The sequence below is a fragment of the Phoxinus phoxinus genome (assembly GCF_949152265.1).
Source record: "Phoxinus phoxinus genome assembly, chromosome: 4".
Lineage (NCBI taxonomy): Eukaryota > Metazoa > Chordata > Actinopteri > Cypriniformes > Leuciscidae > Phoxinus > Phoxinus phoxinus.
Genome location: NC_136879.1, coordinates 4,465,999 through 4,480,758, shown reverse-complemented (window position 1 = coordinate 4,480,758; position 14,760 = coordinate 4,465,999). Strand labels below are relative to the sequence as shown.

Sequence of the window (14,760 nt, the reverse complement as noted above, 5' to 3'; positions counted from 1 at the left end):
TGTCACCTTTAAACATATACGCCCTGTCAAGGGTTGTGTTGTGCTTTGGGGTTAAACACGGGCCTCCAGTACTTAAATATGGCCTGTGTTGACTGGCTTTACAACTTTTGTTCAGAGATGCTGACAAATGTTGGAGAAAAAACTGTGTTTCTGCTCACATGCATCTCATTTGCACAATATTTAATGCTTATTTCGTGCACTTCTAAGCTGCACTCACATGCACTAAATATAGCAGAGCGGAGGGCAGCAACATGCTGATTTGCAGTTTTAGCCGACCACAAATTACACAGAGCACTCAGGGCTCTTCTAATGTGCAGCGCCACTAAGTATACGCCTGGCTAGCGTCCTCGATATCTGTCTCGATGTGTGTCTGCAGCGCTGCTCTGATCGGCTCAGAGAAAACACGCACGCACAGTGTGGCGAGTTTTGCCTGATTAAAAAGTCTACGGCTGAATTTCTAGGTCATATTTCACCCCAGAAAAAACCCATTAAGAAACTATATTAAAGTTTGTGTTTATGACAACAATGTAACAATATTGTCATGACAGTTAAGCTGATATTTCCCACAAATTTTCCCAGATGTTTTACTTTCACATTCATCGGTAATACTCAGTATTTGCAAATTGCAATGATAGACTGTCTGTCTTTATACTGTCATCCCTTCAATTCAGTGATGTATTACTTCTTTACAGTCCCCCCGTGGTGAAAATCCAGCTTTTAATGTAGTTTATGTGTCTATGTGGAGTTATTAATACGCTTTAACACACACCATGTGTAAACTCATAAGTCGACAGCATTGCTGAGTATTTTCTGCTTAAAACTGCAGTGAACCAAAGACCGTCTCAAACACACGGTGTGAAATCGCTGGTGTTTCTGACGTCACACACTACCTTGACCAATCAGATCAACGTGTGATCGTCAACCAGTGGATCTCTGAGTCAGTGGAGGCGGGGCTCATTTGCATATTCATAGAACCGCGCATACTAAATGAGGCAAGGGTGTCGAGTTACATTCAAGATATTAAAGGCATTAAGACATTAAAAAAAAAAGTCATTTTGGTGATCAAAGATGAGTTTTAAGGGATAAAATGGTTGGCTACAGGGGGACTTCAAGGCCCGTTCACACGAGGATGATAACTACAACTATAAAGGTTTTTTACAACTATAAAAAATTATTCTGTGAGAATAGGGAAGTCCACATCACAGCTGCAATGATAACGACACAATATCATCAGAATCCACCGGACTTCAAAGCGCTGAAGTATTCAAATAGAGGTATCATTATAGTTCTGGTTCTTGCTGTGAATTCTGGGTCTTTACAGCACTATAATGCAGAGTTTGGTCCTCCACTCATCGAGTGTGTGTGATCAGAGGATGTGTCTGGATTGTGTGTGCAGGTAAACTCCACCTGGTGTCTAAATCAGGCCGCATAGAGAAGAGTGTGGAGGCGCATCGAGGAGCCGTTCTCGCTGGCCGCTGGAATCATGACGGGACCGCGCTCATCACAGGTTCATCACTACACACTCAGACAACACACACATCCATGATAAAACCACTCTCACTGGATCAAAGCAGACACGTCTAATGGAAGTTGTGTTCATGAAAATGACTAGTAGTTGTTATAAATGACGCATTAACATTTAGCCTGTCTATGACAAGTGTCTGTTGTGTTTTTGAGCTTTGATCCTATTAAATGGATAGTTCATTTCGACAGACCTCTACTGATCCTGTTGCTCCAAACCTGTGTGTTGGTCTCTTTCATACAACTGAGAAATGAACCCCCTTCCCTTGTTGATTATACTACTTCACATTATTAAAGTCAAATGGGTACAAGCTGAATTTAAGCACACAGGTCAGATTTACATAGTAGACTGTTTACAATGATGTTGTTTTTCTGTGTGTGTGTGTGTGTGTGTGTCAGCTGGTGAAGATGGACAGCTCAAGATCTGGTCTAAGAGTGGGATGCTGAGGTCAACCCTAGCCCAGCAAGGTACACACACACACACTTACTCATACACACACACACATACACACACACACACACACACACACACACACACACACACACACACACACACACACACACACACACACACACACACACACACACACACACTCACTCACTCAAACACTCTCTCACACACAAACACACACACACACACACATGTCTGGCTCACTATCGTTATGGGGACTCTCCTTAGACGTAATGGTTTTTATACTGTACAAACTGTATATTCTGTCTCCTTACACTAACCCTCTCCCTAAACCTGCCCATCACACACCACACACACACACACACACACACACTGCCCCATCCCTAAACCTGCCCATCATAGCAATGGGCAGGTTCATTATTTTTATAGTTAATTATTTTTAAGATCTAAAATTATGAAGTTTCAGGACATTGTTGAGTACCAATTATTACAAATGCTATGTAAAGCTAGGTACAAATTGTTACCCAGTAAAATACAAAAAAGGTTCCAAGACCGTACTGGTGGCTATGAGTTACGTGATGAATTAAACTTTAGGGCGCAGAAACATAGTACAACTCTGAAAAGTTTTAGTCCTAGAGTTAAGGGGGTTCAATTGTGGAATAATTTAGAGATAGAGATGAAACGATGTTCAAACATCAATCATTTCAAGTATAAATACAAACTAAAGATTTTTGAAAAATATAGAGAAGAAGAAATGAATTAGCATTAGGTGCAATCATTATTGCTAGTGTACATAATCATCTTTGGTTGTTTTGTTTTCTTATTGATGTTGACATTGTGGTTGTTTGGTTGCTATGCATTATGTTCTCTGGTACTATTGGTTCTATGTGGTATTATTTATTGTTGTTGTCTATGTGTTAGTTTGTTGTTTTTGCTTTATGTTCCCTTGTACTATTGTGGTACTGTTTTGATTTTGGGGGTGGGCGCTTATAAGCTGTAGCTTCAGCCCTCTCCTTTTTGAGCAGAATGATTAATGCTCAAATAAATAAATAAATAAATAAATAGGAAACATTCTGCATTTTTACATAAAAAAAAACCCTCATTCTTTATGATTTATAAGCTTGTTTACCTCAATGTAGGTCCCACAGTGACACGAGTCCCCATGAGTCTGTGTGCATTCAGGTTTAAGTCCCCACCGGGATAGAAAAAACATGTACTCTCTCTCTCTCACACACACACACACACACACACACACACACACACACACACACACACACACACACACACACACTCATGGTTGGTCTTAAAGCATATTAAAAACACCACACATAGACATTAAAAGCTGGATTTTCACCACAGGGAGACTTTAAACATTCAGAGCCCTATCTTGCACCCAGCGCAATTGACTTTGAACACAGACGCATGTATCATTCCTATTTTGCATCCGCGCACAGCGGACTCTTCCCTCCACAGACGCACGTCGATAAATTAGGAAATGAACTTGCGCTCGCGGGGGCGGTTCAGCGCAAATAGGAGGCGTGTTCCGGCGCAAGACTTCCATGGTGCTATTTTCCAGTTTTAGAAAGCAATTGCGCCATTGACCCGGAAAAAAACAGTCTAAAGACAGTGGCGCGTTGTGCGTTAGTGATATGGTATTTTAAGGGCGCGTGCTTGGCCATAATGTAGTGTGTTAACGCGCATCCACTTTGGTTCTCTAATAATTATAAACAGATGCAGCAGTTTTCATTTTTGCAAATCATACATTATTACAAGGAAAAATATTAACACACGAGGGAAATCATTGTTGTGTCCGTGAAGATGTGGAAAAGATCTATCTAGATAAAAAAATAAAAAATCTAGATTAGGCTACACATTTACCCAAATTATACGCCTGTTTAACCGAAGCTAATTTGTGTGTGTTTCTCCCATCATCCCCAATGTCACTTCTCTGTGTTTTACGGTCCTGACGAGAACGTCGGTCTCCTCGGCTGTGAACTGCTCCTGGCGTGCGCTGGCAAACCCGCCGTTATAATAGCAATCCGCCGTGGAACAAGCGCGCCGGCTCTTAAAGGGAATGTGAGAGCACGCTCTGATTGGTTTATTTCACGTTACGCCCAAACCACACCTATGAATAATGAAGCTACTTCAGACCAACCCCTTTTAGATTTGCGCCAGGCGCAAGAGTCGTTTATCCCGCCGGGAAAATAGCAACAGCGCCGGGATCCGCCCACAAAGTTACGTGCGCTTTGCACTTTGACACTTGCGTTTCAGATCGTTAAAATAGGGCCCTCAGTCTTTTAATTCCATTTTATTTAATAATTGTATTATTATTTAAATGCCCACAAATCAGTTCAAAGGCATCATAACTTCCGCAGAAGAAACTCCTGGACATCATATAAAGGGGGGTATTTTGACCTTTAACCTTCACCTTTAAAGCCGTGTTTGGGTCAGGCTTCTGACAGTTTGAGGGAACTGGACCTGTGATCACTAGAGCTCCAGTATAATGAGCTTTATGATGACTAAACTGACTCTCAGCGTACAGTACACTGTGTGAAACATGTGTGTAATGTACTCGTCCAGCATGATTAGCTCCTGTAGAGTTGAGTCTGCTGCTGTGAGACACACACACACTTCTGGAGCAGCTGGACACACGCTAGCCCAAACAGAGCTGTCTGAACAATACTGCAATACTTTTCACACCTTTGTTGATGTTTAGTCATTATTATTAGTTATTTGTGGTGTTGTGATGTTAAGAGCTCATGTCTTTACATTTGTCACCATTCTTGAGGTTTATGTACGACTTTCTTGAGAACTTGATCCCAGATGTGTTTGCTGTGCGACTTCAGAACGAGATAGGAGACCGAGCATGGCTCACTTCACACATCAAGTGTTCTGGCTACTCTTAATGTGATTCGCTGGGAAAACCCAGTATCAGAGTGTGAGAGACACGCTCTAATGACGTCTGGCACAAGCATGCTCACAGTGTCTGAGAGGAGACAAGATCTGAGATCATTTTACAATATGCCAACATTACATTCTGTTCCGTTTAGGAATTTAAACAATATTTTATAATTTAAAACAAAACTATGTACTGTTGCCTGGTATCAGTCAGAGAGAGCCATCTAAATGCAGTTAACACTGAACGAATAACGTGGTGGTGTTTGTCATGTGTCGTCTCTGATGGTGTGTGTGTCGTACCCAGTTGAGGAAGTGCCGCTCGCCACTGACCTGTCGCGCTGCGGGTCTGGAGAAAACAGACTTGTCTATTTTTATCAGCTCTGTTTCACGTCAGGCTTTTCTTTTCTTTTCCCCTGTGGTGTAAATCCAGCTTTTAATGTAGTTTATGTGTCTATGTGGTGTGTTTAATCTGCTTTAACACACACCATGTGTAAATATGTACACTATAGGAGTATTTTCTGCTTAAAACTGCAGTGAACCAAAGACAATCTCAAAAACACGGTTTGAAATCGCTGGTGTTTCTGACGTAACCAACCGCGTCACGAGGGGGGCTGGGCTTCAGCATATCACTAACTCTGATGTAGGGGTATCTCGCTATGTTTTTCTGTTGATATGAAGAATCGGGGTAGATTCAGCAATATAGCGGGTGTTGAACTATGATGAACTATATGCTTTTCAGTCAGGACCACTGTGGTCAAATACGGTTGACAGTTAGCACACAGTTTGGATTGGCGGTGTGGTTCTGGGCAGACTAGCATAGATAAGAGCAGCAATAACCCCCTCAGGGGAAACACAACAGAGCCAACATGTGTGCATTGCAGATATCATTCATTCAAGATTTTAAAGTACAACATAATTTGAGAATTTGGGGGGGAACATAGTTTGTGTAACGTTAGCAACACATAATTAGCTGTTTGATAACATATTCAAGCAAAAGGATAATCATATTAATTGTTTTCCTCAGTAAGTTGAGCGAGTGGATGTCTGAGCTGCTGTGAGTGAGTGGAGGCGGGGCCAATTAGCATATTCATGGTTTCGCGTATACTAAGTAAGGCAAGGGTGTAGTTACATTCAAGCTATTTTAATGCATGAAGACATTTTTTTTGTCACAGAAAAAACTTTTAAATATGTAATTTTGGTGATTGAAGATGCGTTTTAAGGGATAACACACCACACACATACACATACTTGACCGCATGCGTTCTCCTGCAGAAACCCAGGTGTTCCTCCTGATCCCTTAATCGCCGTAAGAAAAACAGCAAACCCCTGAAATAAGCAGTTTCCTGAGGTTCACATTTAACCCCCTGCTCATGTATGGGTCCGTGTCTGTCCATATGAGCAGTGAGCGGATTAACTCACTGTGTGTGTGTGTGTGTGTGTGTGTGTGTGTGTGTGTGTGTGTGTGTGTGTGTGTGTGTGTGTGTGTGTGTGTGTGTGTGTGTGTGTGTGTGTGTGTGTGTGTGTGTGTGTGTGTGTGTGTGTGTGTGTGTGTGTGTGTGTGTGTGTGTGTGTGTGTGTGACAGGGACGCCGGTGTACTCGGTGGCCTGGGCTCCAGACTCGGGACGGGTTCTGTACACGTCGGGCCGGCAGCTCGTGGTGAAGCCACTGCAGCCCAGCTCCAAAGTCCTGCAGGTACTCACAACACTGACACACACAGGTGCATCATCTCAAGATACGCCGTTCTCTGACCATTTGAACAACATGCTTAAGTCAAGGGGAAACTGTGGCATTTTCTCTTGGCAGCTCAAATTGGCATATACCAGTTAAAATGTCTTAACCGGTCGAAGTTTTCGGCTATCGATTCTCAGAGGCATGGCAAACACATCATATTTGACTGAGTTTACAGTCCTAATGAGATAGAAAAAAAGGCTGTGTAACTCAAAATAATGTGAGGAAACATTTTTCTGTTTTGTCGTTCTTGTGAACTGCACACAAATACGATTCACAAATCATTTGGAAGAAGTTTAGCTGATCAACGGTGTGCTGTTAGCGAACATCCCACCGGCGCGTTACGCTGATGAGAGATGTGTTGATGTGAGTGTGTAGAGACGCTACAATAACTCAACCGGCAGCTGAGAGAAGACCGCAGTGAAGAAATGCCAGATGTGTGTGACCCAGAACATGTATATTCATCACTTATTTTTAAGATTTGTTTTTTTTACTCCGTGCCATGTCTTTGGAACGGGATATTATGGTTGTAAAAACATAAACAGAACATTCTTAGATCTTTATTATTTAGTTCCCAAACATGAACCCAATACTAATGTTAGGAGGATGCTGTACGCTCGCTGGGTAAACGGGGATGTAGTCATGTCACATGACTAATCAGGATGATTGATATGTCTGTGTTTTTGTTATAGTAGTTATAGTGCATGACCCTTGACCTCCTCACCTCCTCAGACCCAGGGGTGGGGGTCACAGCCTGGTCACATTCACTCCGCAAAAACACACAACACCACGCATTCAGATCTCTTGAAACAAAACACTGTGTGTGTGCGTGCGTGCGTGCGTGCGTGCGTGTGTGTGTGTGCATACATAGCTTATACATACAATATTCAGTGTACGGCAGTGAACATTACACTCATCATCATATGTAGTGTGGCACAACATGGCTATCAGGCTGTTGTAATCACACTGCACAGCAGAATCATGTGCTTGAGTGACGAGAGAAGCAGTGACAGGAGGTTGTTAGTGTTAAACACACACCGTATCCAGTGAACTCATTCCCATGGTCAAATGATGCTTAAAGGGTTACTTCACTCAAAAAGGAAAATGACTTTTAATGACTAAAGACATGATTAGAGTAACCCATGTGACTCCAGTGGTTTAACCTCAGTTTTATATGGTTCATTTACAAAATAAATGCCCGCGTTCAGGAGAGCACCACGACGCATGCGCTGCATGTTGTGTTGATGGGAGAGCAGCCATTGTCGTGTAGATGTGCGACGGAGATCAACATTTTGTTAATTATGTTTTTTTGCCCAGCCAAAGCTCTCGTGTTACTTCATAAAATAGAGGTTAAACCATTGGAGTCACATGGGTTACTCTAATCATGTCTTTACTACCTTTCTGGGAAAGTGGTAGTTGTGTAGACTGTCAATGGAGGGCCAGAAAGCTCTCAGATGACATTAAAACGATCTTCATTTGTGTTCTGAAGATGAAGGAAAGTCTAATGTGTTCGGAATGACGTGAGGGAGAGTGTATTTTTGGGTGAACCAACACTTTAATGTCATCGAGACCACTTTGGTGAATTCATATACATGTCAGACATATTTACCAATGCCCACTAGAGCATAATGACCATCATCGGCTGGTGCTGTGCTTGTGTTTCTGAGTGTTCCTCACTTACTGAAGTCACAGCACTGCTCTTCTCAACAAGACACACACTCATTCAAATGTACTCCACGAGTAATGTATATATTTCACACTTTCAAAAGTGTTATTTTAACTCCAAAATGGAGGGAGTCATATATACATTTCAGGAGTGTTAAATGGGACTCAAATTGAGTTTTGCTGTGTGTGGCTCAAATCTCAAACGCATGAACTGACAACATAACGGAAGATATCCTCTGAATGCATCGAGCCGCTGTATATAAAAGCGTCTGTCAGAAGTGTAATAAATCGCCTCTGTGTCTGCAGTGGAAAGCTCATGACGGAGTCATTCTGAAGGTGGACTGGAGCGCCGTCAATGATCTCATACTGTCAGGAGGAGAGGACTGCAAGTATAAGGTCAGCACATGTTGAATATGCAATGCCAACGAGCTAAACTGTTGCCGTGTCGCTGGAGACAGTAAAAGTGTTCACACTGTGTAGAGGGCATCTGATCCTGATCACTGGTTCACTGATGTTCCTGTGCATGTGCCGTCACATTAACATGGTTACTATTAAATCTGCAGGACAGATTATTGACCAGTACAGAGCATTCATCACTAGCCTGACACAAAGGTCCAGTAGTCCTCCATTTCCAGTGGCCATGATCCGTTGGTAAAACAAAACTCAAGCAAAAAGGGAAAGTAGCGGAGCCACTGATACAACTCATATCAGAGATGGGGATGGCTCCAAGGGCCAGATTTACTAAACAGGGCATATCAGTGTGAGAGTGCAGTCCCATAAAGGAGTGATCTACTGATAACACACATTAAAGAACAGACGGGTCATCTCCATAATGACCAACACAATCTACAAAGAGCAGCACACATTAGTGTCTGGTTAAAGATGTGCTTTTTTGGGCAGTAAAGACTGGCTCAAACACCAGAACATTGACGAGAGCAAACCTTAGTCAATCGCCTTGCGTTATTCCTTTAAATCCTCCCATAAACACTGCGTCTCAAACTCATACAAATGCATATGCAATAAGGTCAGCCGCAACAGTAACCCCGTCCTCATCTTTTCAGCGCTAATTCTCCACTGCGTGACTTTAGTGAATCCTGGGAGTAGAGGTTTAAACTGACACAAGCTGGTAGTGAATATGTCCCCAAGACCCAGAGATGGCCTTTTACTCGCTATCTCTACCAATCGCTAGGTCGGATGTCAGTTTGACTCACTTTTGTTACGTATTTTATTTTTACAGTTGTTGTTCAATGAGCCAAAACAGCAGTGGTCAGATCTCTGCTCTCTAACGGCTCTCCAGCGCTGGAAAGATGATCTAATATTAACATGTTCCCGAAGCTCTTGCCTGATCAGAACCGTTCAGAAAACTATAGCAACTAGCCGCTCTTTCAGCGCAGATGTGTGTGTCAGTGTTGAGCAGTGTTGACCTCTGACCTCCAGGTGTGGGACAGCTACGGGCGGCTCCTGTTCTCCAGTTCTGCTCATGATTACCCCATCACCGCGGTGGCCTGGGCTCCTGACGGAGAGCTGTTCGCCATGGGCTCCTTCCACACGCTCAGACTGTGTGATAAGACCGGGGTAAGTGTGTGTCAGGCGTTCACTGCACCACCAGCTGACATGTAGGGGAGTCAACTGTCTTTAAGGAATCACACAAAGCACACCTTCTCCATTCACAGGCAAACCCTCTGCACATCTTCAACATATTGAGAGTTTTAAGTTCATTAAAGCGGGAATGAAATGGAAATGGAAATCTATTCTCTGAATGCATCTTATTGATCTTATAGTGAACTATTCATCCCTGCAAGACCAACACAGTGATAAAAGCTTCAGCCATTACTGTGAACATTTGATACAAGTGTGATCCTGCTGTGATGTGTGCGTGTGTGTGTGTAATGTGGTGGAGTTCTTAGAGTGTCAGACGGACTGAGACGAGCCGTTCACCTGTGATTCATCAGGCGTGTGTTGTATCAGCAACAGCTTCTCTAGTGTCCAGCTTCAGACGCTGCTCAGTTCCTGCTGTTGAAATGATGCATCGGTGACAGTGCCAGCGTGTCTCACTGAATCTGCACTGATACTGAAATTCAGTCCTGTTCAGTGAATACATGTACAGCTGCCATGATGAACTAACCCTCGCACTACATTCAGGTCAAGTGTTGAACAGCGTAACCAGTCCCAGATCTCTGTAGTGTACAGTATCTCAAGTGTACATGTGTGTGATGTAGTGAGTCTACATTAGAGCCCGACCGATAAAGGATTTTTAAGGCCGATACCGATACAAATATTTTGTGATTTATTGGCCGATATATATATTGTTAAAAAATCCAGAAACGCTTAACAAAACATAAACAGATTTCCTTAACATTAGTTATTTGTTATTATTTATGAGTTCTCAGCCTCACTAAAATAATATGATGCAGTTTAAAAATAAACTTGTTTGTTTTGTCACAGAGGAACATCAAAATATATTAAAGTTCTGATAAATAAAATGTATGAAAATACAAACTTAAGGTATGCAACTTAAAGTCCTTTGAACAAAAACACAATAACAAAAGAAAGCACAAAGCCTTTCTTTAAAGTGAATTTCGTTTTGTACTAATTGTATCTTAATTTTAATCAATGTTTCATCCACCAATTGCCTGGATGTAATAAATCAGAAGTAAATATAGGAGGCGCCGGCGTGTGTGCTGGAGCTCGTCTCATAAATGACCCGAAACTGCTGCGCTCTGTTTGAAAAGAACACAGACCGCTCTCTGCTTGTGTAACCCGTGTGAGACCTGACCAGTGTGACTCGTTCCCTGTTTGATTGGGACACAGAGTCCAAACCGGGATGACACTGGCTTCTTCTTCTGCAGTGATGACTGAATGAGCCCACTCAGTCTGCCATGCTTTGTGTTGTGTTGAAGTCAAGCGAGTTTCAGAGTATAACAAATCTACCCTTACAAAAAACAAGTACACTCCACGTTCACTTTATTAAGTATAGCTAAGTAAAGTTCAAGTGTATTTTAAGTATTCTTTAAGTGTAACAGTAGTAAACTTTGAGTATACAACTAGTTTACAACTAAGTTTTTAACAATACTACAAATTAACATATAGGTTTACTGACAGTGTACTAGTTAAATACTTGTGGCGCATGTTTAGTTTATGAAAATACACTTTGAAGTGTAAACTAAGTTGCCAGTCAGTGCCAGAATTGTGATCATTTTCACACAGCTTTCATGGCCCCCAGAATATATTAGCTGTGTCTGAACATATATCAGAAGAAGGAACTGAAAGTACAGTAATTATATCCCCTAGCTGTATCTGAACATATACAATACTATACAATACAGATGGTTTCAAAGCCGCTTTACAGTGATAACAGGGAAATAATGCAGTTCAGTGTTGATTCAGTCGTAAAGATCATCGATTATTAAATTAGTTCATTTCATCAGTGCAGTCAGATCAATAATGTTGTTGAATATTCATTTAATATTTTATAGAATATATATTTCTACATTAAGAATAAATATACCACATTTCTGTCAAAAATACCATGGCTACTACTACAGTAAATCTGTGGTAAATGTTGATTTGTGGATTGAAAAGCTTCTAACCTGTCCTGGTACATGAGTGTTTAGAGATCATGTGTGAACTGGACCTTTTCAGACATACAGCTAAATCAGTTCTGCTAGTTTCCCAGTTGGAGAAGTTGTACCATTACCAGTAAATGACCAGTATGAGCATGTGCGATGTCAGGACGCCCTGCTTCGGGCCAGTGAAGCTCTGAGCAGTTTACAGGGAGCTATTAATCCTTTACACTCGTGTGTCTGTGTAAGCAGGCGCTAGGCGGATTCATTACATGCACAGCTCTATAGTGCCTGTCTCTTTATTCTAACTGAGTGAATGTAAGCGTGGATGTCACAGTAATAATGATGCATGCATCTAATGAGGTTAGAAAAAGTGTTGTTATAAAGGTAAAAACGCTCCTGTAAATCGGTTTAATCTTTAAGTCACAGCTGTGATCTGAATATGAACAGCCCTGGAGTCAGCAGATATACAAACACACTAATACTGGCTAATTATTGTTACTGACCATCACTTTTGTGTCCCTGTGCGTGATCTCTTACTGTGTGTGTAGCGTGTGTGAAAGTGTGTGTGGATCTGAACAGCATATCTGTCCCGTGTGTAACTGAATAATAGCAGATGTAAGTGAAGCCAGCTGTGCCAGATGTGCACAGCTCACCTCCCTACTGCCTGAGTGTGTGTGTGTGTGTGTGTGTGTGTGTGTGTGTGTGTGTGTGTGTGTGTGTGTGTGTGTGTGTGTGTGTGTGTGTGGACAGACATATCTAACGTGTCTGATGTAATGGGGCTGATTCAGCACATACATCCACAGGGAGTCATTACAGCACAACATATGTCAGTGCTCCTCCCCCAAAACACACACACACACACACATACACAGATGGGAGGGCAGAGTGATGGTAGGCTGTTTTCTCAGCACTATTTTTCATTCGTGCGACATAAAGCAGGTTTCAGTGCTTGTCTGTTGGTCTTGTGCTGTGTGTCTCGGTTGTGTGTGTGTCTCTCTCTCTCTCTCTCTCTGTATATATACGTCAGGTGAAGGACACACACACACACACACACTCTCTCTGTATATATACGTCAGGTGAAGGACACACACACACACACACACTCTCTCTCTCTGTATATATACGTCAGGTGAAGGACACACACACACACACACACACACTCTCTCTGTATATATACGTCAGGTAAAGGACACACACACACACACACACACACACACTCTCTCTGTATATATACGTCAGGTGAAGGACACACTCACACACACTCTCTCTGTATATACGTCAGGTGAAGGACACACACACTCACACACTCTCTCTGTATATATATACGTCAGGTGAAGGAGACACACACACACACACACACACACACTCCCTCTCTCTCTGTATCTGTACAGTTTTTGATCTTATAAATGTGTTAGATTAGACCAGGTCATCACATGAGCTCGACAGCAGGACAGAATCACACGTTCCTACACTAGCGTACAGATCAAGACACGCCAGGTCAAGAGAAAGAAGCCATTAGATTATTGGGATGTGTGCTACACACACACACACTCACACTCACACACACACACACCTGCACCTCAGAACGACCCAGCTGAACACACACACACAGAGACACAGCTGTGTGATTAATGTGTGTGTTGTTCTAGGAGGAGTGTGTTGAAAGCGTTGAGCTGGAGCGGTGTCGTGTGTCGTTGAGCCTGATGTGTTCAGCTGGAGGAGGCATTATCTCCAGACTAACTGCAGCTCACGCTAACGTCACTCTTACTAGCCTCAGCATTACTACTGTACAGCAGCACACAACTCTTTATCACCTTCTGTTGAGCAGACGTGTGTTATGAACTGTGCCATCACACTCATGCATACAATCCAGCTGGTTTGCTTTTATCTTCTTTTTCAAAAGCGCACTTCTGATTTTAAAGCTACAGGATGTAACGTTTATATATATATCAAAAAATCAACATGTTATTAATGAGAGAGTGCAAAAAAACATCTTCCTAAGGACATCTTTACCCAAATACACTTTGATAAACCTATAATAATGATGTGTTTGAAAAAGCTGTCAGGACTGGATCTGTGGGAAATTGCGTAATTCGCCTGAGAGATACACAGAGAAAAGCAGCGCCGGCTATGGAGAGCATGAAGCTGAGAATCATGTACACAACACATTTCATTTATATATACAGTGTATGCTAAATCAAGTGCTCAAGTGAGTGACCTTAATGGCTTGTGACCAGCCCTAAAATATGAATGAGGTAGTGCCCCAGTATATCCTCCCCCTGAAGTGTTCTGAAGTCACATGATGAGGAACAGAGCAACTGTAAGTCATTATGTGGATCTCCAAATGCTTCACACCTGGCACGACACAAATCTTCTGCCACAACACCACATCATCGACAGCTGATCGCTGATGCACGCCACTGCTGAAGGTGTCCAGAGATCACTGTAACTCTCCTGTGTGTGTGTGTGTGTGTGTGTGTGTGTGTGAGAGTGTGTGTGTGTGTGTGTGTGTAATGCTCTCTCTCTCTGTCTCTCTCAGTGGTCGTACGCTCTGGAGAAGCCGAGCACTGGCAGCGTGTTCAGCCTGGTGTGAGTGTGTGTGTGTGTGTGTGTGTGTGTGTGTGTGTGTGTGTGTGTGTGTGTGTGTGTGTGTGTGTGTGTGTGTGTGTGTGTGAGTGTAACGCTCTCTCTCTCTGTCTCTCTCAGTGGTCGTACGCTCTGGAGAAGCCGAGCACTGGCAGCGTGTTCAGCCTGGTGTGTGTGTGTGTGTGTGTGTGTGTGTGTGTGTGTGTGTCTGTGTGTGTGTGTGTGTGTGTGTGTGTGTGTGTGTGTGTAACGCTCTCTCTCTCTGTCTCTCTCAGTGGTCGTACGCTCTGGAGAAGCCGAGCACTGGCAGCGTGTTCAGCCTGGCCTGGTCTGCAGACGGCACTCAGCTGGCGGGGGCCTGTGGGAACGGACACGTGCTGTTT

General features: G+C 42.7%; 1 protein-coding gene across 2 annotated transcripts in view; it reads left to right on the top strand.

Moving 5' to 3' along the window:
* Positions 1-14,760, top strand: part of ift80 (intraflagellar transport 80 homolog (Chlamydomonas)) — a 39,116-nt gene that overhangs the window by 6,609 nt on the left and 17,747 nt on the right. For both annotated transcript variants that reach the window (XM_079609010.1, XM_079609009.1), the window contains 6 exons: positions 1,397-1,507; positions 1,921-1,989; positions 6,415-6,524; positions 8,532-8,621; positions 9,663-9,800; positions 14,653-14,760. The exon at positions 14,653-14,760 is cut by the window's right edge and continues 72 nt beyond it. In XM_079609010.1, the coding sequence (XP_079465136.1) occupies positions 1,397-1,507; positions 1,921-1,989; positions 6,415-6,524; positions 8,532-8,621; positions 9,663-9,800; positions 14,653-14,760 (626 nt within the window). The remainder of the gene's footprint in view (positions 1-1,396; positions 1,508-1,920; positions 1,990-6,414; positions 6,525-8,531; positions 8,622-9,662; positions 9,801-14,652) is intronic.